The following is a 20,525-nucleotide window of genomic DNA, read 5'->3' as shown; positions in this document are numbered from 1 at the left end:
ACCTGTGTGGGTGGGTGGGCAGACTGATAGGTGTCCTGTGGCCGCATGGAGAGCTTGGATGGCGGCCGCAGGGGAAGCTCTTCTGGCGGCCGCTGGGGGAGCAGGCTGTTCTGTCTCTGCTCCCCCTCCCTCGCGCGCTAGAAATAGACCGGGGCCGGAATATGACGTCATATTCCGGCCCTGGTCTCATTAAGCTGCACGCGAGGGAGGGGGAGCAGAGACAGAACAGCCTGCTCCCCCAGCGGCCTCCAGAAGAACTTCCCCTGCGGCCGCCATCCAAGCTTTCCATGTGGCCGCAGGACACCCACATGTCTCCCCGGCCCCAGGTGCCGACGGCCCACCGGGAAATTTCCCGGTATCCCGGTGGGCCAGTCCGGCCCTGCTCCTAAGATTGGGTTGTATCCATGTCTCGGGTCTTTCATTTAGAATAAGGGCAGCTTCGGTCTCCTTCAACACTGACACTCCAGTGCATATTATTAACCTCCCTGGCGGTATTCCCGAGCGTGACTCGGGGTTAATTTTCGCTGCCAGAAGCGGTAACCCCGAGTCACGCTCGGGGTAGATAAGATTTACTTACCTCCGCCGCGATCCGCTTCGGGAGGACTGCCTCACAGCCCAGGCAGCCCTCCCACGGCAAATCAGGCCCCCGGGGGCCATGTGATCGCTCTCAAAGAGCGATCACATGGCCCTCTATAGCTGGCTGTGGATCTGCCAGCAGGGGGACTGTTTGAAATATCAGACAGTCCCCCTGCTGGTGGGAAGTATAAACAAAATAAAAAAAGACAAGTGTAAAAATAAATTAAATATATTTTTATATATATATATATATATATATATATATATAATATGTATATATATTATATATATAATAGATGTACATATATATATATATATTATATATAAATACGTATAATTAAAATAATAAATAAATAAAATAATAAAATAAATAAATAAAATATTGAAACAAAATTTAATATAAATTATATATGCATATGTAATTTCATTCTAACTGTATTTTTGTATTAATATATATATATCGGTAACAAAATACACTTAGAATGACATTCTATATATATCTATATATATATATAAAATACAAATAAGATAAATACATATAATTACATAAAAGATTACATTAGTATACACGTAGAATTGAAATACCTATAAATGCATATATATTAAAATTCTACATGTATATTTAAATAATCTTTTAATCAAATTATGTGATTTGATTAATTAAAATTTGATTGACATGCCTGACATGGGGGCGGAACTGGGCGGGTAATTCAAATGCAAAAAAATGGTACCGCTTTTGGTACAAAATTCCTGACATAATCATACCGCCAGGGAGGTTAAAAGATTGGGCAGATGGAAATCCTCAGTCTACAACCAATATATTCCTCATCCCGAGAAAGAAATGAGGAAAGATTTTAAAAGTTTGGCTTTGTAAATTTGATGCAATAAGTGTGTTTTTCTTTAATACCTTTTCACCCTCTTTGCATGAACCCGATTTACATATATTACTAATATGTTTCTGAACATATATATTATATTATTCACTCACTCACTCTCTGGGCCGGCCTAAGACATCATGCTGCCTAAGTCCAATGATAAATGACTATGGGGGATAATGTATAATAAACACAGGTTACTGGCTATGGGGGGGGGGGGGTAATGTATAATAAACACAGGTTACTGGCTATGGGAGGGATAATGTATAATAAACACAGGTTACTGGCTTTGGGAGGATAATGTATAATAAGCACAGGTTACTGGCTATGGGGGGATAATGTATAATAAACACAGGTTACTGGCTATGGATGGATAATGTATAATAAACACAGGTTACTGGCTATGGGGGGGATAATGTATAATAAACACAGGTTACTGGCTATGGGAGGGATAATGTATAATAAACACAGGTTACTGGCTATGGGAGGGATAATGTATAATAAACACAGGTTACTGGCTATGGAGGATAATGTATAATAAACACAAACACAAAAAAAATAATACAAAAAAATTAAATAAAAAAGAATGCAGCTTCAGAATTAATCTAAATTGTATGCTGTCTAGGAGGTGGGAGGGTCTGTGAGGGAGGGTCTGCTGCTGATTGGCTGGAATGTGTCTGCTGACTGTGAGGTACAGGGTCAAAGTTTACTCAATGATGACGAATAGGGGGCGGACCGAACATCACATATGTTCGCCATCCGTGGCGAACGCGAACAAGCTATGTTCGCCAGGAACTATTCGCCAGTGAACCGTTCGGGACATCACTAATTATAATGAAATTACTTATCTTGTCAACATCAGCATTAAAGGGGCACTTACGGCACCCAGACCACTTCATCTAAAAAAAAAATGTAACCCAATGTTTTCACTGCAGGATTTAAGTGTCTCTAGTGGTTGTCACTACTAGGGAAATAGCAGAGAGATCATCTGATTTTGCGAAGTAAGGAGATGATCTCAGTCAAGGAGGTGGAGCTTTGCTGCAATTTGTGGAGTGCCTGCGGAGACAGGCACTGCAAGGGAGAGTACGTAAAATCACTTTTTTCTCTCCCTACAGGTTGGGGCTGGTCACCTACACAAGCACCAGGTATTCTACTGTAAGGAAAACAAATTTGTATTCATAATGCTACAGTGTTCATTTAAAAACAATCATATTTCAACACAAAATGCAAAAATATTAGTAGTAACTTTTACTGAATGATCGATTTTTTGTGATAACTTGTTTAAATATTAAACAGAGAGGTCGGTAAGCTTAAATAAGTTTCTATTCTATTCCACCAATAGCCTCCTTGGTGATGGTGTATCATGGCAAGGTTTAACATGTGCTCCCAAAAGAGCGATAGCTTTGTTATGAAAGACTGTCCTGGGCTGGCTCATTGGCTGAGAGTGTTAGTTGAGTGCTCCCAATCAATGAGAATGGCCCTGCATCTCCAGGCTAAGCTCAGTGGTAGAGTGTCCAGTTGCAGAGGAACCCCACAGACTCCAGGTAGGTTGTTAAACAATCTGACTACTTATCACAATAACCACTACAGCAGGTTGTATTGGTAATGGTGCTTGGAGTGTCTGTTTAAATGTGTATAGCGCTGTATACTATGTAGATAGTCTAAAAATGTAAATACATTATACCACTGATGTTACATTACACAGGATTTCTAATTTCTTTTTTTGTATTGCTGGATATTTTTGGGATGTGTACTTGGTAGTAAAGGTGTTAAATCTGTTAATTTGCTGGGTCTATACAACAACAAAACATAGCATATCCACTTCATAAAGTACTATAAAAGGATTCATCTGAAATAATCAGTATGAGAATAGTTAAAAATCACTTACACAAAATTCACACGTGAACTTGAATGCGTGCCGTTAAAAAACAAACACGTTTAAATTTTGTTTGTTGAATAACTAGGATTGTTCCTTTTCTCACCCAATTTTCTGCATAATTATTTTAGTGGCTCTTGCTGGTGACATATGATGGTGCTCGACGCTTCCTTTCCCCTAAACACAAAGCAAGCCTAAACACTTATGGCAACCTGTTGCTGCTTTCCTGTGTGGGTCTTCAAATCAGCCCTCTGCATCCTCTCCACATGTCATAGTAGGAAAAAGCAGCGGAAATTGACTTCCTGACCATGGTCTTCATGTCCACCCTTCTTCTGACAGCACCTCGGGAGTGATGTATAAGGGGCACATCTGGCTGGGAGGGCGACCTAGACGACATTTCCTTACAGGACACAGTTAAGATATGGCAACCTTGCCTCAGCATTACAGAGGTGCTAAGTCCTGATAAGAAACACATCTCCTGTAGTGTCTGGCTTATTACAAATACAATGTCCTTGGGCTCTCTGATACATGTGGTGTTTATATTAGCTGGATGTATCTTGAAGGCTACCAAATGATCCATCATAACACATGTATGTTTTTTAATCTTATTTGGATACTATAATTAGTACAAGGGCAATTATTATTAGTATAGCACCAGCATATTTTGCAGTGATTTACAATTAGAGAAAGGCCCTACGTTAGGCAGATATATATCGTTATGTGTCTTGATCAAGGACATTTGCTGTTGAGGTGGGATTTGGACCTGGGTTTCCCAGTTATGTTACCACTGCTCTAACTAGTACAACAGTCTGCAACAGGGATGTCTGTTAGCTTAAAGGCTGAGCTTTATGGTAACTGAAGTCCATACAGGTGTAGTGGTGACAAGGCTGGTCATCTTTGCCCTGGTAGATAAAAGAATAGTCTTCAACACATGCCTCTGTTTTTAGATCTGTGTTCTTTTTATGTTTTTTTAATTTCCATGCTGTTGTTGTTGGTAAATGGCCTTTCTTTCCCCTGATTCGATTGCTTTGTGCTATAATCATATGCAATGAAGATATGCATGGGCAACATTTAAACAGGCTGCAGATCAATTAGTGGTCTTAGGTTTATCTGATTTTTATCAAAGAAGACAGAAGTGCGGGTCGATTGTCAGAGCCTGTGTCAAGTCGACCTTTTCAGAGACGTCTACATTGCCAGTCCCCTGGGCTACTTGTTGTCCCCGTCAGCTTCTGAATGGCAGAAGACTGTTCTGTTCAAGCACAAAGTATACACAGATGTCTATATTACATTCTCATAGGTGTGACAGGGACTGCATGTTGTATCTATAAACTGTCCTTTAGCTGTGACACTTCCTCAATGATGATAAGCTAATTTATGCAAGTAAATCTCCTTTGTACAGAAATGAAAGCTAATTGAGTCATTACAAAGTAATTCAGGAAGGAATACCTTGTACAAATGGGCTTACTTTAGAAAGCCTTCTCAAGTGTTTTTCATGCATCCTAAATGGTTCTAAGTACTTTCGCTGCCACACGAAGCACCAGCCCAGACAGACAACTTCTCAGAGACAAATGAAATTAAACGTGTACAGGCAAGATAATGAACAGAACACTAGAATTACCCGAGGCATTGCTTGAGGGAGTTGGAGCAGGTTTTGGGGTCTCCTTTTCAACCACAGGATTACTGCTTTCTTCTGAAAAACAAAAGTGATTTAATTTAATGTGATTATCTTTTTTATCGAAAATGAAATCTTACACAGATTAAAAATCATAATAGTTTTCATGACATCTTAAATTGAGTTAGTTCTAGTATAAAAAGTCTACAAGTCTAGTAGAAATAATAATGTTAACGTTAGCCAGTAACTGAAAAAGGATAGCGTTAAGTTGATCATTTATTCCCTCTTGGGACTAAGAATACATTGTTTCCTCTTTGGAACGCTATACAAATGAGGAGACATGGCCTAAACAACAGGTAATGTAAAAATATCTGCAAAGCAAACATTTTCACAGCAGCCTGCCAATATGACTTAGTGTGTTACTCTCGTGTTGTCATATAAGTTGGCTTCTTCTGCCCCATCAATCTTTGGCCTTACTGGTGAAATTGTCAGCAAGAGTGACAACTTTCAAAACTGGAAAACCAATATTGCATTTCACGTGATTTCGACGAGGCAGTCTCTCTGGTCAGCCAGAATCGATTACCTACAGTTAACCATGGCAGTGGTAGCAAGCACAGCAAGATACAGGATGGTTAACTTTATGGATAGAAACTCAATGTGGGCTTTTTTTGTTCTTCAACAAGAAATGTATAAATCAAATCCATCTCTAGAAAGTTTCTACTAAAAGATTTAAATACCGTCTTTCCTGGGTCTTATATTGATTTATTCCAAAAAAACAAAATAGGGCTAGTGGTCATTGTGCTTAATGCGGGCCAGTGCAAAATGTAATCCCGTTCTATATCTGAGTAATAATCAAATTTACCTCTATCTTACTAATGTGTCAATCTGGATGTTATGGTAAATATTTAAATGGATTCCCCTTGCAGCAACACATGCATTTTTAAATATGTAAGTAAAACTATAAATAACAGCGCTATTTAAACCACCCTTCAGAGTTTAACATACTACATTCCTGATATCTGCACAATTAAATTTTTTTTAACTTTATGGACTTTATTAACTTTCCAAACCCAGAGCCTTCTCTCACATGTATGCACAGCAGTTAGATAGCAAACAATAACACCGTAATCCTGATCTATGTGAAGCTAAATAAAAGGTTATAATGAACATTATTGCCCCACCATGCTTTTAATCTGCACAAGGATTGAAGGTAAATATTCTCAGTGCCTGTCTTCTGTCTCCAGTTACCCCATGGAAATGTCGACTTTCTGCCTCGCTTTACATGAACATAGAAGTGGAAACCAGATGTATTTCGGAGTACAGTTTTAAACTAATTAGCCACTTTATATAAACCCTCAGCTATATGCTGGATTTTGTGTCTGGGGGTGTATGAGCCAAGTGGCACCATATACAGTTCTCTATAATATGCTCTGTTACAAGAAAACAAGTGCCGTCATGCAAAGACATGATAACCAAAGCAAATGTATGCAATCTATAATATATGAAAAATAATCAACAAAATCTAGCCAGATTTCAAAATTATCCCAATAAAAGCATAGCAAATCTGCTTAAAACCACAAAAATTGGATATTCCACAAAATCCTTTGTAATAATTTATTTTTTCAACTCCTTCAATGTCACATGGAGATTTGAAAAGGCAAGCACTCAGATTAGTTTGTCAGTGTTAACAATAGCCATACTATTGAAAGTGACATTATTTTGTTCAGCAAGTTTTAATCAGTACCATATTTTTTCAGCTGAACATTTTTGCATTTTGCTTTTAGTTGGTGACTGTATTTGGTGACTGATATAAGATAGTCTATGCCCACTGTTTTGGGCATGTGACACTAACATTACAAAACTTTTTTTGCAGTTTTGTACTTTTTTTAAATTACAAATACTTAATTTTCTATAATTTTTCTGTTAAGACGTTTAGAAGCAGAGTGCACCATTTGGTCTCCCCATTGTGCTTTACATTTCCTGTTGCAAATAAAATGTTCATTTTGTGACAGTTTTATCTCTATTTCTTAAACCTCAAGGGATGACCATGTCTAAAACTCAGTACATGAACAGGTTTGCTGCGTGCTTTCACAACTGATTTCTATATATTTGCATGAACTTTTGCAGGTGTGTCTTTTCTATTGTAAGCAAACCTAATTTGGACAGACTTTCTTCTAAACTAAAATCTTCCATTCCCTTGATTAATTTTGTTTCTTGTCGTCTCTGTACGCTTTCCAACTCCATAATACATTTTTTTTTCTGGAAAAAAAACTGCACTGCATAAAGTAAATATGTTGAGATCTTACTAAAGATTGATATACGGGGAGAACTTTACTTTCTTTTCATGAGCTCTTTGAAGTTTTAAATAGGACCTGAGGTTAGAACCTTCTCAACCTCCATACTTCAAATGTCTTTTCCATCCGTTTAAAAAATGAGTTAGTTACCTTCTTATTTTTCTACATTAGTTTTCATTTATTTACATTAATTCCATTTCCCAAGAATACATTTTGTGCATTTTAGTATTTTTAACATAAATCGAAAGCCAGTCCATTTGTATCTTCCTTGTTCTTATTCAGAGACGTTATTTTATTCTAAACTATAAATATGTCATTATCATGCTTGCATTAGGCTCCCAAAGTTTTAGAATCTTTGAACCAATATACATTAATTTCATGATACCATTTAGAAATGACACCTTATTATTTGTCACTTTTCCTCGTCTCTTTTTTACTCTAATATTTGTTGGAACCTTGACATAAGATGTCTAGGCAAGCATCATCTATTAAGTCTACATTTGAGACATTGCAGTTTTATTGAGAAAACTTAAAAACCTACCTCCCTTAGCATGCTAGGCACCTCCTTACTATATAGCTAGGTGAACACTTCCGCCAGTAGGGTATTGTGTTTTAACATTTCATGGTAGTCTGCATGCCAATTTGTATTTTTGGGGAGGACACGAAATATAACTAAATGTTGTAATAATAAATACATATGTAAACTGGATGTTTAACAATATGAAAGCATAAGTACTCAGTAATTAGCAGTAATTGAGTAACTGGTTTTTCATACTTGATTGTTACAACAATTCATCATCAGTTACCCAAACAATCCTGGATAATCAATGTGCGGTTATAAAAAAAAAAAAATGTTCCAATGGAACAATTACCATTTTTAGTTCTAGCACATTATATAAAGATCCGGAGTGAGGGGCATTTTTACATGCAGTAAATGTAAAAATGTTGGGCAAGCCCTGGTTGACTTGTCCTTTTATCTGAATGTGCTACTAGCTATCTCCTTTGAGAAATAAGCCAAGCCATTAAGAAAAAAATACAAAAAACTGTTCAAACTTCTTCTAGTCTTTGTAGTCTTCCCTAGAACGTCTTAGGTATAAGTGGATGTACCAAGACATCCATACTTCCTATAAAATGGCAGAATCGTTGACATTTCATGAGTCTTTGTAAATGGTAGAGAAACAGTGTCCAAATATTGCTACAATGTATCCATGGCTAGTATTCTGCTTTTAATGCATACATTTAATGACTGAATTGATATTTACAGCTTTTCATTTCCGCTGTGGTGACAAATGATGCTTGTTTTCATGTGCCACATGTTCAAAACCTATGAAATGTAACATTTATTAGATTGTCTTTCCGAGGCATGATGATACTATGAGTGAATACTGGAGATGAAAACATAGCGCTGTTGTATTCTACCACTCCTAGGAATTCTGCATTTATAATTCATGAGAATAGCAATCTTCTCATATTATACATGCATGCAACATCCCTTCTAATCTCCCAAATAAATATGTATAAAGTTCACCAAATCATGCCTAAGCTGTTACATTGAGTATAATTAGTCTTGACGACAGAGGTTTATTGAATTGCGGCAGGAGACAGTCATTTAATAGTTTTACAGAAATAATTAATACACTTTGTGGGTTCATCTATAGATATATATATATATTATATTTTATTAACAGTAAACAAAACCAGTCCTGCCATGCAGTGCAATTCATCAAAGTACACAGATGGTTGTAGGGTTTTCATTATATTGTTTCCATGGAAATCATATTGAAAATCTGGAGGATTCTTGCACATAAGCAGCTTGTATTTACATGCCTCTCAGCTGCATTATGGAACTCCTCAATGTATCATGTCATTATTCCGATCACAAACTATGTATATAGACAACTGCACAGACTTTAGCTAAAGCCCTCCAGCTGTTTTTAAAACAGCTTCATCCCTCAGCACTCTCAGGCAGCCAGAGACCAGAGTTATCGCCCATGCTACCTTGAATGAAAAAAACCCAGAAACAGTCAGTAAGACGGCAACATTAATTAATAGGCCAGCTGTGTCGATAGTTCATTACCCAGTATGGTCAACTTAGCTGTTCATTTTCCCCAGGTCAATAAAATCAAGTCTATTGAGAAAGGTACTGATAATCATTTATACTCCAAGTTGTACTTCAGAATATCTCAATGTGTAAATTCTGGTAAATTGCGGAAGGCTGACGGAGGGCCCTTCATTGCCTGAGTTTTCCACTTCAGTTATTTTTTTTTTTTTTAATTATTAAGCATGCAAATTTAAAGTCTAAGATATAATAGCTCTTTCAATTTGTTGCAACGGTATAGAATCTATTGTTCATATATAAAATATATTGACAACTGTATAAGTTTACAGCTCTAACCAACTGAGCAGTTATTTTATCTTACCAGGGAGTATTAGTGGATAGCTAAAACAAAGACCTTGCGCTTGCTCTTGGAATTTAGACAACAAACTGTGCAGCAATTGACCACAAATGTTATCAAACGAGCGACTGCAATCTGCTTTATGTAGAATTATGCTTTATGTATGAAAATTGCCAAGTTCAAGAAGTCCTGAAAATGTAACACGAGTTTAACTAACTACTGAACGAACACTGATCTGATCAATGTATTAGCTTCAATAAAACAAATGTAAAACAGCTGGATTCCCTATACCTGGAGAACGCTGTGTGATGTATTGTGCTCAGTATAACAGATCCAATAAATGAGGTATCTTTATAAAGACCCCAAATGCGACTGAGTTTCAGACTGTTTGCCCATGTCTGTGTTTACCATACAAATGTACGTAACAGATGGCAGTACAGATTAGCATTTTACCCTAAGCATGCCTTTGTTGTAGTGTGAAACTACACATCATCTATAGAACAAATCTCTCCAGTCAATTCTAAAATGGAAACCTGAACGATGGCTAAAGAGAGAACCATTTTAACGTGTACTTTAAAGCCATCATCTGAAACATAGTAACATGTTATATATACATTGTAAAAGCTACACATTTTATTGGTAACATTCACTTCTACCTACAGTGTGAATATGTGCATGTAGTCCTGCCCCAGCTGGTTATACATGTTCTTGCACCCACTGCTGTGGCAAACTTGGAGGTGGCAGAGATAATATTTAGGCAAGTATTTATTGTAATTAAGTACATTAGCTGTACAATGTATATGTTGCATTTCTTTACTACCTGAAGCCTACTTTGTGTCCCAGATTCAATTTGATGGCAGCCAATTGCTAGTTTCACCAATTTCTACCCTAAAGTGTTGTGTTGCTGAGTTGCTCCAACTTGTTCATCCGGTTGCCCTTTGCTATTCCGTCTCTGTCTCACATAAAATGTATTTTTTTTCAGCGCTGTTTGTATTTCACTTGAGAGAAACCATTATGGAATAAATAATAAACAGGCAAAATAGTGAAAGATTTAGTTAGGTATAGATCCTTACATCAGTAACACCTTTTATCTGCATGACATCATCTTTGATCAATTGAAAATTGTCATCTTAAAGGAATAATATAGTGTTAGGTATACAAACATGATACAGTATTGATGATCTCAGCCAATGCAATGCTTTCCCATTAAGTGGTTCTGGTGACTATAGTGTCCCTCTAAGTTTTGTATTTTAATAGGTAAAAAAAAAAATGTTTTTCATTTTTTCCTCCTAAAAATGAATGAACTTGTTTTTATGGATGTGTTATTTTTAATTGTTGAACATGTTATGTTTGGCAAAAGTATCACGTTGTGAGCTGATATCCTCAACATCTCGTGCAGAGTAAAAATTATTTAAAATTTTTTTAGACCTTGATTAGGAAACCATAACTAAATTTCTCAGCTATAACGTAGTATTTTGACACAGTTAATACCAGTAAAGTTTATCTAATGACATCCCTGGCACACCAACCTTTTCCACAATGCTTTGCCAGCTATTTGGACTATATTGATTATGTTCCTTTATTAAATATAGCATAACTAGTTTATGCTGCGTTCATAATACAGAAAATTTAACAGCTACGGGTTCACAGTGCTATAATTCAGCATTTACGAGCTAAATCTATTTTTTGTTGCCTGGTATGACTTATGAATGCTATCACATTATATGTTTGTAAAAGTCACATGCACAATGAAGGACAACGAGACTCTGTTTGATTTCTGATTCAACGAAAACCATGGGGTGAACCGTTACAAACTGACAACTATCTAAGAGAGACAGTTCCACGAATGATGAATCAATTTAGATCATTCGTAGTGCGTCCCTTTAAACTTCACTTTTGGCAGAAATCATGTGCACTTATTACATTGTCTCACATGTCTATCTTACTACATAAATCTGGAATCCTTCTCAGTGATGCAATGCAAATCATTTGAAGAAGTGTATGAATATAAGCAGTAACATTACAATATATACAGTATAAAGAGCAATTTGGATGCACGGTTTTCAAAGTAGGGCATTCGGGAGAAAGTTTCCACTGATAGTAATCCTTGCCACTCTGCATATAGAAAATTATCACCATGGTTACTCTTAAAGAAAAACTCCAAGCACCATAACAACTACAGTAAGCTATATCTATATTATATGTATTTAAGAATGGTTTGTCCATGGGGAAAAGTTGGAAGCTCCTGCACCCTGTGGCCACTGTACTGCCAGCACTATAGTCTCCAACAGGGGTCTTTGCAAAATATGCAAAGACCCCAGAAGGTGACAGAGCAGCTTTAATATATAGCTCCAAAACCGACATTCAGAAATTAGCGTTGTTTAAAACAGCACATTTCACCTTAAGAACTTTTTTTAGGATATGTTGTTATCGGCAGATGTGTAATTCTTTACCCAGAATGAGAGGCAGGATCATTATTAATATATAAATATATATATATATATTAAAAAACTTGTTATTATGTCCTTTAGCTTAATGACATTCTGAAATAGAACAGAGCTGGCTGCTTCATACTCTAAATATCAAAAATATTTGAAGTATTTACAAGTTGCGCTTCATTTTAACATGGATTCTCTAATGTACACAGAGACAAGAAGATTTACAGTGAGTGGGTTAGGTAACATGCGGTTACTGCAGCCTGATATAAACTTGGCCCTGCTGAAACCAATGCCTGAGAAAGTAATTTATAGAACATGACTAAAGAGGGACTGCCGTCTCACTGTAGTACACTTCAGTAAAAAAAAAGGAAATACAGTTTTTGGCAACTTCAACAGGAAAAGTCTGGCTCCCAGATGCCTCTTTCTATCCTACAACTGCTTAAACATTTTTTTTAAACAGACTTTTTGCACTTACTGCATTGGTGATCTACAGAAAAATGTAGATTAAAAAAAATAGAATAAAAAATTGTAAATAGTGTTTTCTCTAAAACGGAAATTTTTTTCCACCCCTCAAAACTGCCCCCCAGGCTATTTTATTTTATGTCCTTACGCATAAAGGTCAGGTTTTTTCATGTTGACTTTGCTGTAAGGACTGCGTTACAAGTCATTTAAATAAATGTATTGGCTTAAAGTTACTATATAACAAGTGATCTGCTCATCATTGCATCACTGTTCATGAATAATGCGTCAATGCTTAGTGGAACCTCAAAAGAATGAGGTTGAAAAATTTTTTGTACTCATGTTTTATTCAAATGTAGCATTTTTACTGCAAGGGACAATATAGTCACGCAGACCACTTTAGCTCAATGAAGTGGCCTGGGTGCCAGGTCCCCCAGGATTTAACCATTCACATGTAAACATAGCAATTTCAGAGAAACTGCTATGTTTACATTGCAGGGTTAATCCAACCTCTAGCGGCTGTCTTCCTGACAGCCGCTAGAGGCGCTTCCGCGACGCTGGATGCAAAATTTGCATCCAGCGTGCAGAACGTCGATAGGAAAGCATTGCCGCGCATTCCGCTCCACTCGGGAGCTGACGTCGGCAGGGGAGGAGAGGTCACCAGCGCCAGGGTAGCCCGGCGCTGGATAAAGGTAAGTGGCTAAAGGGGTTTTAACCCCTTCAGCAGCAAGGGAGTGGAAACCTGAGGGTGGGGGTCCCCCAAGGATGACCTAATGTCCGGAAAACTAGTTTGTTTTCCTGACACTATAGTAATCCTTTAATAACCAGCATTATGAGGAACAATGTGTTTATCCTGAAGAAAAGCTTTTTTTTTTTACCTCTGCCAGAAAAGTAATAGATATTTAAAGCTAGATATTTAAAGCTAGAGTGTCCAGACAACAATTTGTGTACATTAATGTGTTGTAGACTTTTGAAGAATCAACAACTCTGGAATAATTTAAAGAGTCAGGAAGGCCTGGATTTACTTCCTAGAAGCTATCGGCAAATGATCTTCATGGTTTCGGAATATTTTATCTGAGAAATGTCTGTTTCTCCTGCAAGAGGTGCAAAACATTTAGTTCTCTAACCACCATCTCTTCATCCAAAACTGTCAGAGTGACTTTCAGGAGTTGCCTGCATGACTATTGGTAAGAAGGGGCCACTTTCCAAGGTTGCCTGATTGTCTGGATACTAGTTAGGCAAAAGGCTTTTGCCTAGGATAATAGTGTTTATTATTACTATTGTTATTTTTATTATTTTATTATTTATTTAGTGCCAGCAAATTCCATAGCGCTGTACAATGGGATTTAAAGACAAAAGGCTTTTTGCCTAACTAGCATCCAGGCAATCAGGCAACCTTGGAAAGTTGAGATTTTTTTAAATGTATTTATTTCTGGTATTTATAAAGCGCCAACAGATTCCGTAGCGCTGTACAATTAGTGGAGAGCATACAATATACACAGACAAATACAAGAGGTAGATAGAGCCCTGCCCGTAAGCTGATAACTAGCCATTGAAGCTCTTTTATACAAAGTGCTTAGCTAAATAGCCTGTGAGCTTACAATCTAAAGGATACAGTGGGGAGACTACTTTACAATCTATACATATCAGTTACTTTGATCTACAAAATTATCATCATTAGTAGTAGTTTTTCTCTATTTGTTTATTAAGTATAAATGGCTGTAAAATGTAAGATAAGATTAAATGGCTGTTCCTCTTTAAGACATTTGAAAGAGCAAAGAATGACATTATATTTACATTTATTTGTTATTGTGTAATGTAATTTGTCACGGATCAAGAAATATGTAGCCTGGTTAAGAACCCATTACTTTTACAGACTGTGAGCCCGAGCAGTAATAGTTTGAATAATTTCACTCAAAGAACTATGGTATGAACAGTAGGTCTTATTGAAGAGTTATGACGCAAGAGCATCCCTTTAAAGAATCCAGAATTCTTCTGCTGCCAAAAAATTAAGAACATTCTTTGTCAGCTGACTTGAATATGTTTATCACCTCCAGCAATACGTGCGCAAACTACTACAGTGGAAAAAGTTAATTCATTTTATGCACAAAATTATTTAATTACCAAAAAAACTTCATTGTCTCACTATAAATTTTAATGAGAAAAGTTCCATCAGTATAAATGCTGGAAATGCTATATGTTACAAATATTACCATTTACTAGTAAAATGCTAACGCACTGGGATAGTTATTATTATTATTATGTTTTTATTATTATTTATATAGCGCCATCAAATTCCGTAGCGCTGTACAATAGTTCACACATGATGCACCAGTACTTGCAAATGCCATATACTCTAACATTATAAAGATTCAGAAATAGGTAAGTTATGTTTCCCAACCATCCCCAACTCAAAAGGACTGTACTGAAATGGGACATGGCTTGTTTTACTCATTGCTTTTCCTGGTTTCTTCCTTCTTTGTTCATGAGTGCTTAGGGTTAAAAACAAATCCCACATTTTAATTACTTGTTTCCCTACTATATATGTATGTGTGTGTGTTGCAAACAGAAAACTGGAACAATGTTCTAACAGTGGAGTAATTACCATGGAAACCATTGCAATGTTACTGCTGATTCTATTGGCTACAGTGATAAAAGCCACACGTTTCAAGCTTGGCTGAAATTTACAGCACTTTGCAAATATCCCCTGGGAGTCTCATGGAATGCAAAAGAAATGGAACAAACTTGAGTTGTTGGCCCTAATATTTACTATATGGTAAATACACGGGTGCTTGGGTGAGGTGGTAAATGCAGAGGGAAATACACAAATTCCTCTACCCTTTTATCAGAAGGATTTGTTCTGGTGTTTCAAAGATGCTAATCTGTTTTTTTTTTATCAATGAAAATGTCATTTAGGCTAGGCTGGTATTAAAGGACCACTATAGTGCCAGGAAAACATACTCGTTTTCCTGGCACTATAGTGCCCTGAGGGTGCCCCCACCCTCAGCGACCCCCTCCCGCCGGGCTCTGGGGAGAGGAAAGGGGTTAAAACTTACCTTTCTCCAGCGCCGGGCGGAGAGCTCTCCTCCTCCGATCCTCCTCCTCTCCTCCCATTTGGCTGAATGCGCACGCGCGGCAAGAGCTGCGCACGCATTCAGCCGGTCTCATAGGAAAGCATTTACAATGCTTTCCTATGGATGCTTGCGTGTTCTCACTGTGATTTTCACAGTGAGAATCACGCAAGCGCCTCTAGCGGCTGTCAGTGAGACAGCCACTAGAGGATTTGAGGGCTGGATTAACCCATTTATAAACATAGCAGTTTCTCTGAAACTGCTATGTTTATAAAAAAAATGGGTTAACCCTAGCTGGACCTGGCACCCAGACCACTTCATTAAGCTGAAGTGGTCTGGGTGCCTATAGTGGTCCTTTAATGTATATGTATTAATAAGTGGAGGTAACAAAAGGGGTAACATTAGTAAATATAATTAGATTTTATAGCTTAAAGGAACACTATAGTCACCTAAATTACTTTAGCTAAATAAAGCAGTTTTAGTGTATAGATCATTCCCCTGCAATTTCACTGCTCAATTCACTGTCATTTAGGAGTTAAATCACTTTGTTTCTGTTTATGCAGCCCTAGCCACACCTCCCCAGGCTATGATTGACAGAGCCTGCATGAAAAAAAAACTGGTTTCACTTTCAAACAGATGTAATTTACCTTAAATAATTATATCTCAATCTCTAAATTGAACTTCAATCACATACAGGAGGCTCTTGCAGGGTCTAGCAAGCTATTGACATAGCAGGGGATAAGAAAATCGTAATTAAGCACAACGTGCAATAAAGAAAGCCTAAATAGGGCTCTCTTTACAGGAAGTGTTTATGGAAGGCTGTGCAAGTCACATGCAGGGAGGTGTGACTAGGGTTCATAAACAAAGGGATTTAACTCCTAAATGGCAGAGGATTGAGCAGTGAGGCTGCAGGGGCATGTTCTATACACCAAAACTGCTTCATTAAGCTAAAGTTGTTCAGGTGACTATAGTGTCCCTTTAAATAACTTGGAAATGTAATTTAAAAAATATGCATTCTTCAGATTATTTATTAACTTGGAAGATATGAGTTTTTACTTTTCTGAAAGATATGTGCTTCTGCAGTCAAAAACTTTGTTTCTATGCAAGTTATAATCTTGAACCTGTTTTTTTGTTTTTTCTTAAATGGTCTACTTGTAATTTATACAGTGCAACCCACAGTTCTCAGTGAACGTGTTATTAAATTGTAGATACTATTGTCGTACATTATTTCTTTCTTAGTAATAGATATTACTGGCCGTATAATAACCTTTGGTTCATGAGGGCCCTTTTACCTGATTTGACTCTGTGGTCTTGCTAATGTACATTAGTGATGTATGTAGCAATGAGCATTAGGCTAGGATGCTTGATGTTGTTCTTGGCTAGATTGTAGAATATACTGAGGCCAGTGTTGCCATTTAATGTATGATGCTTCCAGGAAAGCTTTAGCACTGGCAAAAGATGACAAATCTGTCCACTGGCTCATGGAAGTCATTAAATCAAAGTAGGTAAGAGGCACAGAATTCCCAGAAGGCATGTTCCTGTTTGTTGTAATGGCTCTTGCTATTTGTGCCATTATGTAGAATCCGCATTGTTGTATGCTGACAAGTAAACACTTGTATCTAGGAGATTTGCGAAAGAAAGCAGTGACAATTCTTTCTCTCCCATTAGCATTAAGTAAACTAGTATTGCTGAGGAAATACAGAAAGAAAAAAAAAACAGCCTTTTGAAATTTCCATTTTACACAGCCAGGAATCTAGGGGTAGGGTGATATATTTTGTCAATGGCTAACGAGTTAATGCTACTCGAGTGAAGGTAAAGGGTACAGAAATCTAAATAAAGGACTTTCGCTCTCCTAATCATATAATTCACATTAACACGGCAGATGAAAAGGAATGAAGAGGACAGTGTACCCTGCAAAACTAAATCTAAACACTAAATGAGAGACTCCTGTTTAACTTTTATATTTATTGAAGTCTGTTGTGAAATATCATGTCAAGCTTAATACGCACACTAAACATCTGGTAGGTAGGTAAATATATACAGTTTTCATATATATATATGTAACCCAAAACAGTAGTTTTATTCCCTGTGCTCTATTCTCCAGGTGGATGTGAGAGATTGTGACTGTGGTGAGAATGGAGGGTTTGCTTTTTGACCCGTGCGGGGCCTAGAAAAACAAACAAATAAGAAAAGTTCCAAGAGAACTTTGTGGTGTCCGAGTAATACTTGAGGACAAGAACAATATTCAAACTATGCAATAATCTCTCCTTGTCATTTGCAGGTGAATGACAAAAAGGAAGGAACAACACACTGTTGATATTAGTGGAGAGGATCACCTTCAATAAAAAGGAATAATTAGGGGGGCGGAGCCTAGCATCCAAACGGAGCGGTCGTGCTGCACCTCGGCTCCTACTCAAAACAGCACAAATTGGGGAATTAACCCCCCAAGAAACGGCACAAGAGCATGCAGGAGAGGAGCCATTAAGTAGGGAACACCCGGGTGACACTTGGGTGCCAAAATGAAACGTGCAACCCATCGAGACCTTGCATTACCACCCGAGGCCTAGCAGAGATCGGGCAGTGGAGAGACGGCCGCTCACCACGCTGCTGTCCTGAGTATGGACTTCCAGGGGTTCCCAACTTCAACCCCCCCTCCCCCCCCCCTTTGGACTGATGGGGCTCATCTCGGTCCAGCATGGGCAGTCGGAGAGACAGACGAAGCCCGAAACCGCGGCTCACAGGAAAGCAACAAAAGGGCCACAAAGCCAAGATGGCGAACACAGTACCTCTAGAAACCACTGGAGACCCACAGGAATCGCTGCAAAAACGACTGGACAAGCTCTTTCGCGCCTTCTGGCTGATGCTTGAACACAGACCGGCTCGAATTGCAGAGGAGAGTAGAGAGGAAGGAGCACGGAGGCACCAGCCTAATGAAGCTCAGCACTCCACAGCCTGCTCAGCGCGGAGACCATCACTGACACTCTGCCATGGGAAGCCTCTTAGGAGGAAAGCCCGCCAAACCACGGCCCATCCGCGTCCTAAGAAGCACAGCACCCGCTCCTGCATGCCCAAGCTGAGGGCTAAATGGAAGACACCACGGATGATTATCACACGACGCCAACAGGAACAACGTCGCTTTCAAGCCATGCACACTGCCATCTGGGACATCACTCGCAGAGCCAAGCGGGACCAGAGTATTGGAAACTGCAAATGTGCTCTCGCAGAGGCCAGGGGCCAGTGGTGTGACCTGTTCTGGACTGCCGGGACTCGAACTCCGCATGAAACTATGGTGGTCAGCATGGGCATTGGATGAGGGTAGGGAATTTTAGCGGAGCGGTGGGCGCTGTAGACATATAGCCATGTAAGGCACTACATAGGGGGTCCCTGTCATTAGCAAGCTACTGCTTAGCAGATGCAGCCTACTACTGCAAAATGCATGCCCGCCTCTCTTATCGTCCCTGTGCACAACAGATTAGACTAGCCTGGTACCTGTAGCATACAACACCCAAACACCCACCTAGTCTAGTGTTACCTTTAAGTTAGACCATCCTGCTGGCACCTCAAATCTAGATATGTTAGTCTGGTTCTCTCCTGTTAAGCATGTTCCTATATTGTTTTCTCATCTCACTATTTGTTAAGGCATAATATAAGCACTGTATAGCACTTATCTTAATAAGGAATATAAAGGGACTATGTGCCAGCTCTCTAAGCAACCTATAGCAGATACTGTTTTAGCTTGTGAAGATACCATTTTGTGATATGCCGTACTAAGGCCTCTCTGAGCACCTGACACAGGACTTACCCTTATGCGGGGGTCGTTGGACTGTCACGGTAATGGACCTAAAAGTTATGAGCAAGCTATCTCACTGCCGTTATTAGGTTTATGTTATTAGTTTGATTTTGATACTAGCCAGTGACGACTGAACCTGCTTATGTCTAAATGTTCCAGGTTGAATTTACCAAACATGTGCGATTTAATGTTTTATTTTATTTTTTTTAATTCTTTATTTTGGTTGTGCAGGTGGTTACAGTATTTCAATCAGCGCCACAACAGCGTGTGTCAGTTGTCATACAAGTTAAACAGTGGCAGGATAGTTTGCACAGTTTTTTTTTTTTTTTATAACATGCTTAACTAAACAGTTGATTTATCAGAATATAAGTAAATAAAATAAAATAAGGTAAATTAAAGTTACTGGATGCTCAATATTGCAGGGTCGCCTATGCTATGGTAAGGATTGCATGAGCACATGTAATACAGAGCAGAATCTGACTACGAAGTACAGAAAAATAATTAAGCTATGAATATTAAGGTAGTAAAAATACCAGTACATACAATAAAAAATTCAAGGTACCACATATGGAGGCGTAGCTTAGTAGATTGGCAACTATTAGCAGTACCTCATTATTTGTATTAATAAAACAACGTTAAACAGTGGTGGTAATGCACTTAAGAAACACTGTATAAACACAATAAACTACTTGTGAGGCTATATTATCTTGAGCATGCACAGTGAGTGCAAGGTGAGCTACTGCTTAATATTTTCATTGAAATGTCTCACTGTAACAGGTCAAGGCAATTATGTCCAGCATATTGGGCAAGAAAATCAGGTAGTAAAAGGCATGCTAAAGGAATAATATATTGGACTAAGTTAGACAATTAAACAGGGGCAGTACCGGGATACAACCGCCGTCCTGAAGGCCTAGCTAGTCAGATGTCGGTAAAGCTGAGTAAGTATATAAACTGTGCACCATTAAGTTATGAGCAATTTAAAACGTATTTAAAATATAAAAGCTTATGTAAAACTCATTATTGATGCTGCATTTAAAGTTAAGAGAACAGAGTTGGTACTTTATGCTATTAGTTACTACAGGGTAGTACAGGCAAAGTAATGCATTTAAGAGTGTTAAAGGTGAAACATGTGAAGCCA

General features: G+C 38.1%; 1 protein-coding gene across 1 annotated transcript in view; it reads right to left on the bottom strand.

The window, feature by feature from the left end:
- Positions 1-20,525, bottom strand: part of SKAP2 (src kinase associated phosphoprotein 2) — a 234,676-nt gene that overhangs the window by 56,622 nt on the left and 157,529 nt on the right. Inside the window, exon 10 of the mRNA XM_063450704.1 lies at positions 4,946-5,017. Within this exon, the coding sequence (XP_063306774.1) occupies positions 4,946-5,017 (72 nt within the window). The remainder of the gene's footprint in view (positions 1-4,945; positions 5,018-20,525) is intronic.

The sequence above is a fragment of the Pelobates fuscus genome, chromosome 4 (assembly GCF_036172605.1).
Source record: "Pelobates fuscus isolate aPelFus1 chromosome 4, aPelFus1.pri, whole genome shotgun sequence".
In the NCBI taxonomy this organism is placed as follows: domain Eukaryota; kingdom Metazoa; phylum Chordata; class Amphibia; order Anura; family Pelobatidae; genus Pelobates; species Pelobates fuscus.
Note: the sequence above shows the minus strand (reverse complement) of the source record. Positions and strands in the feature narration are given on the sequence as shown.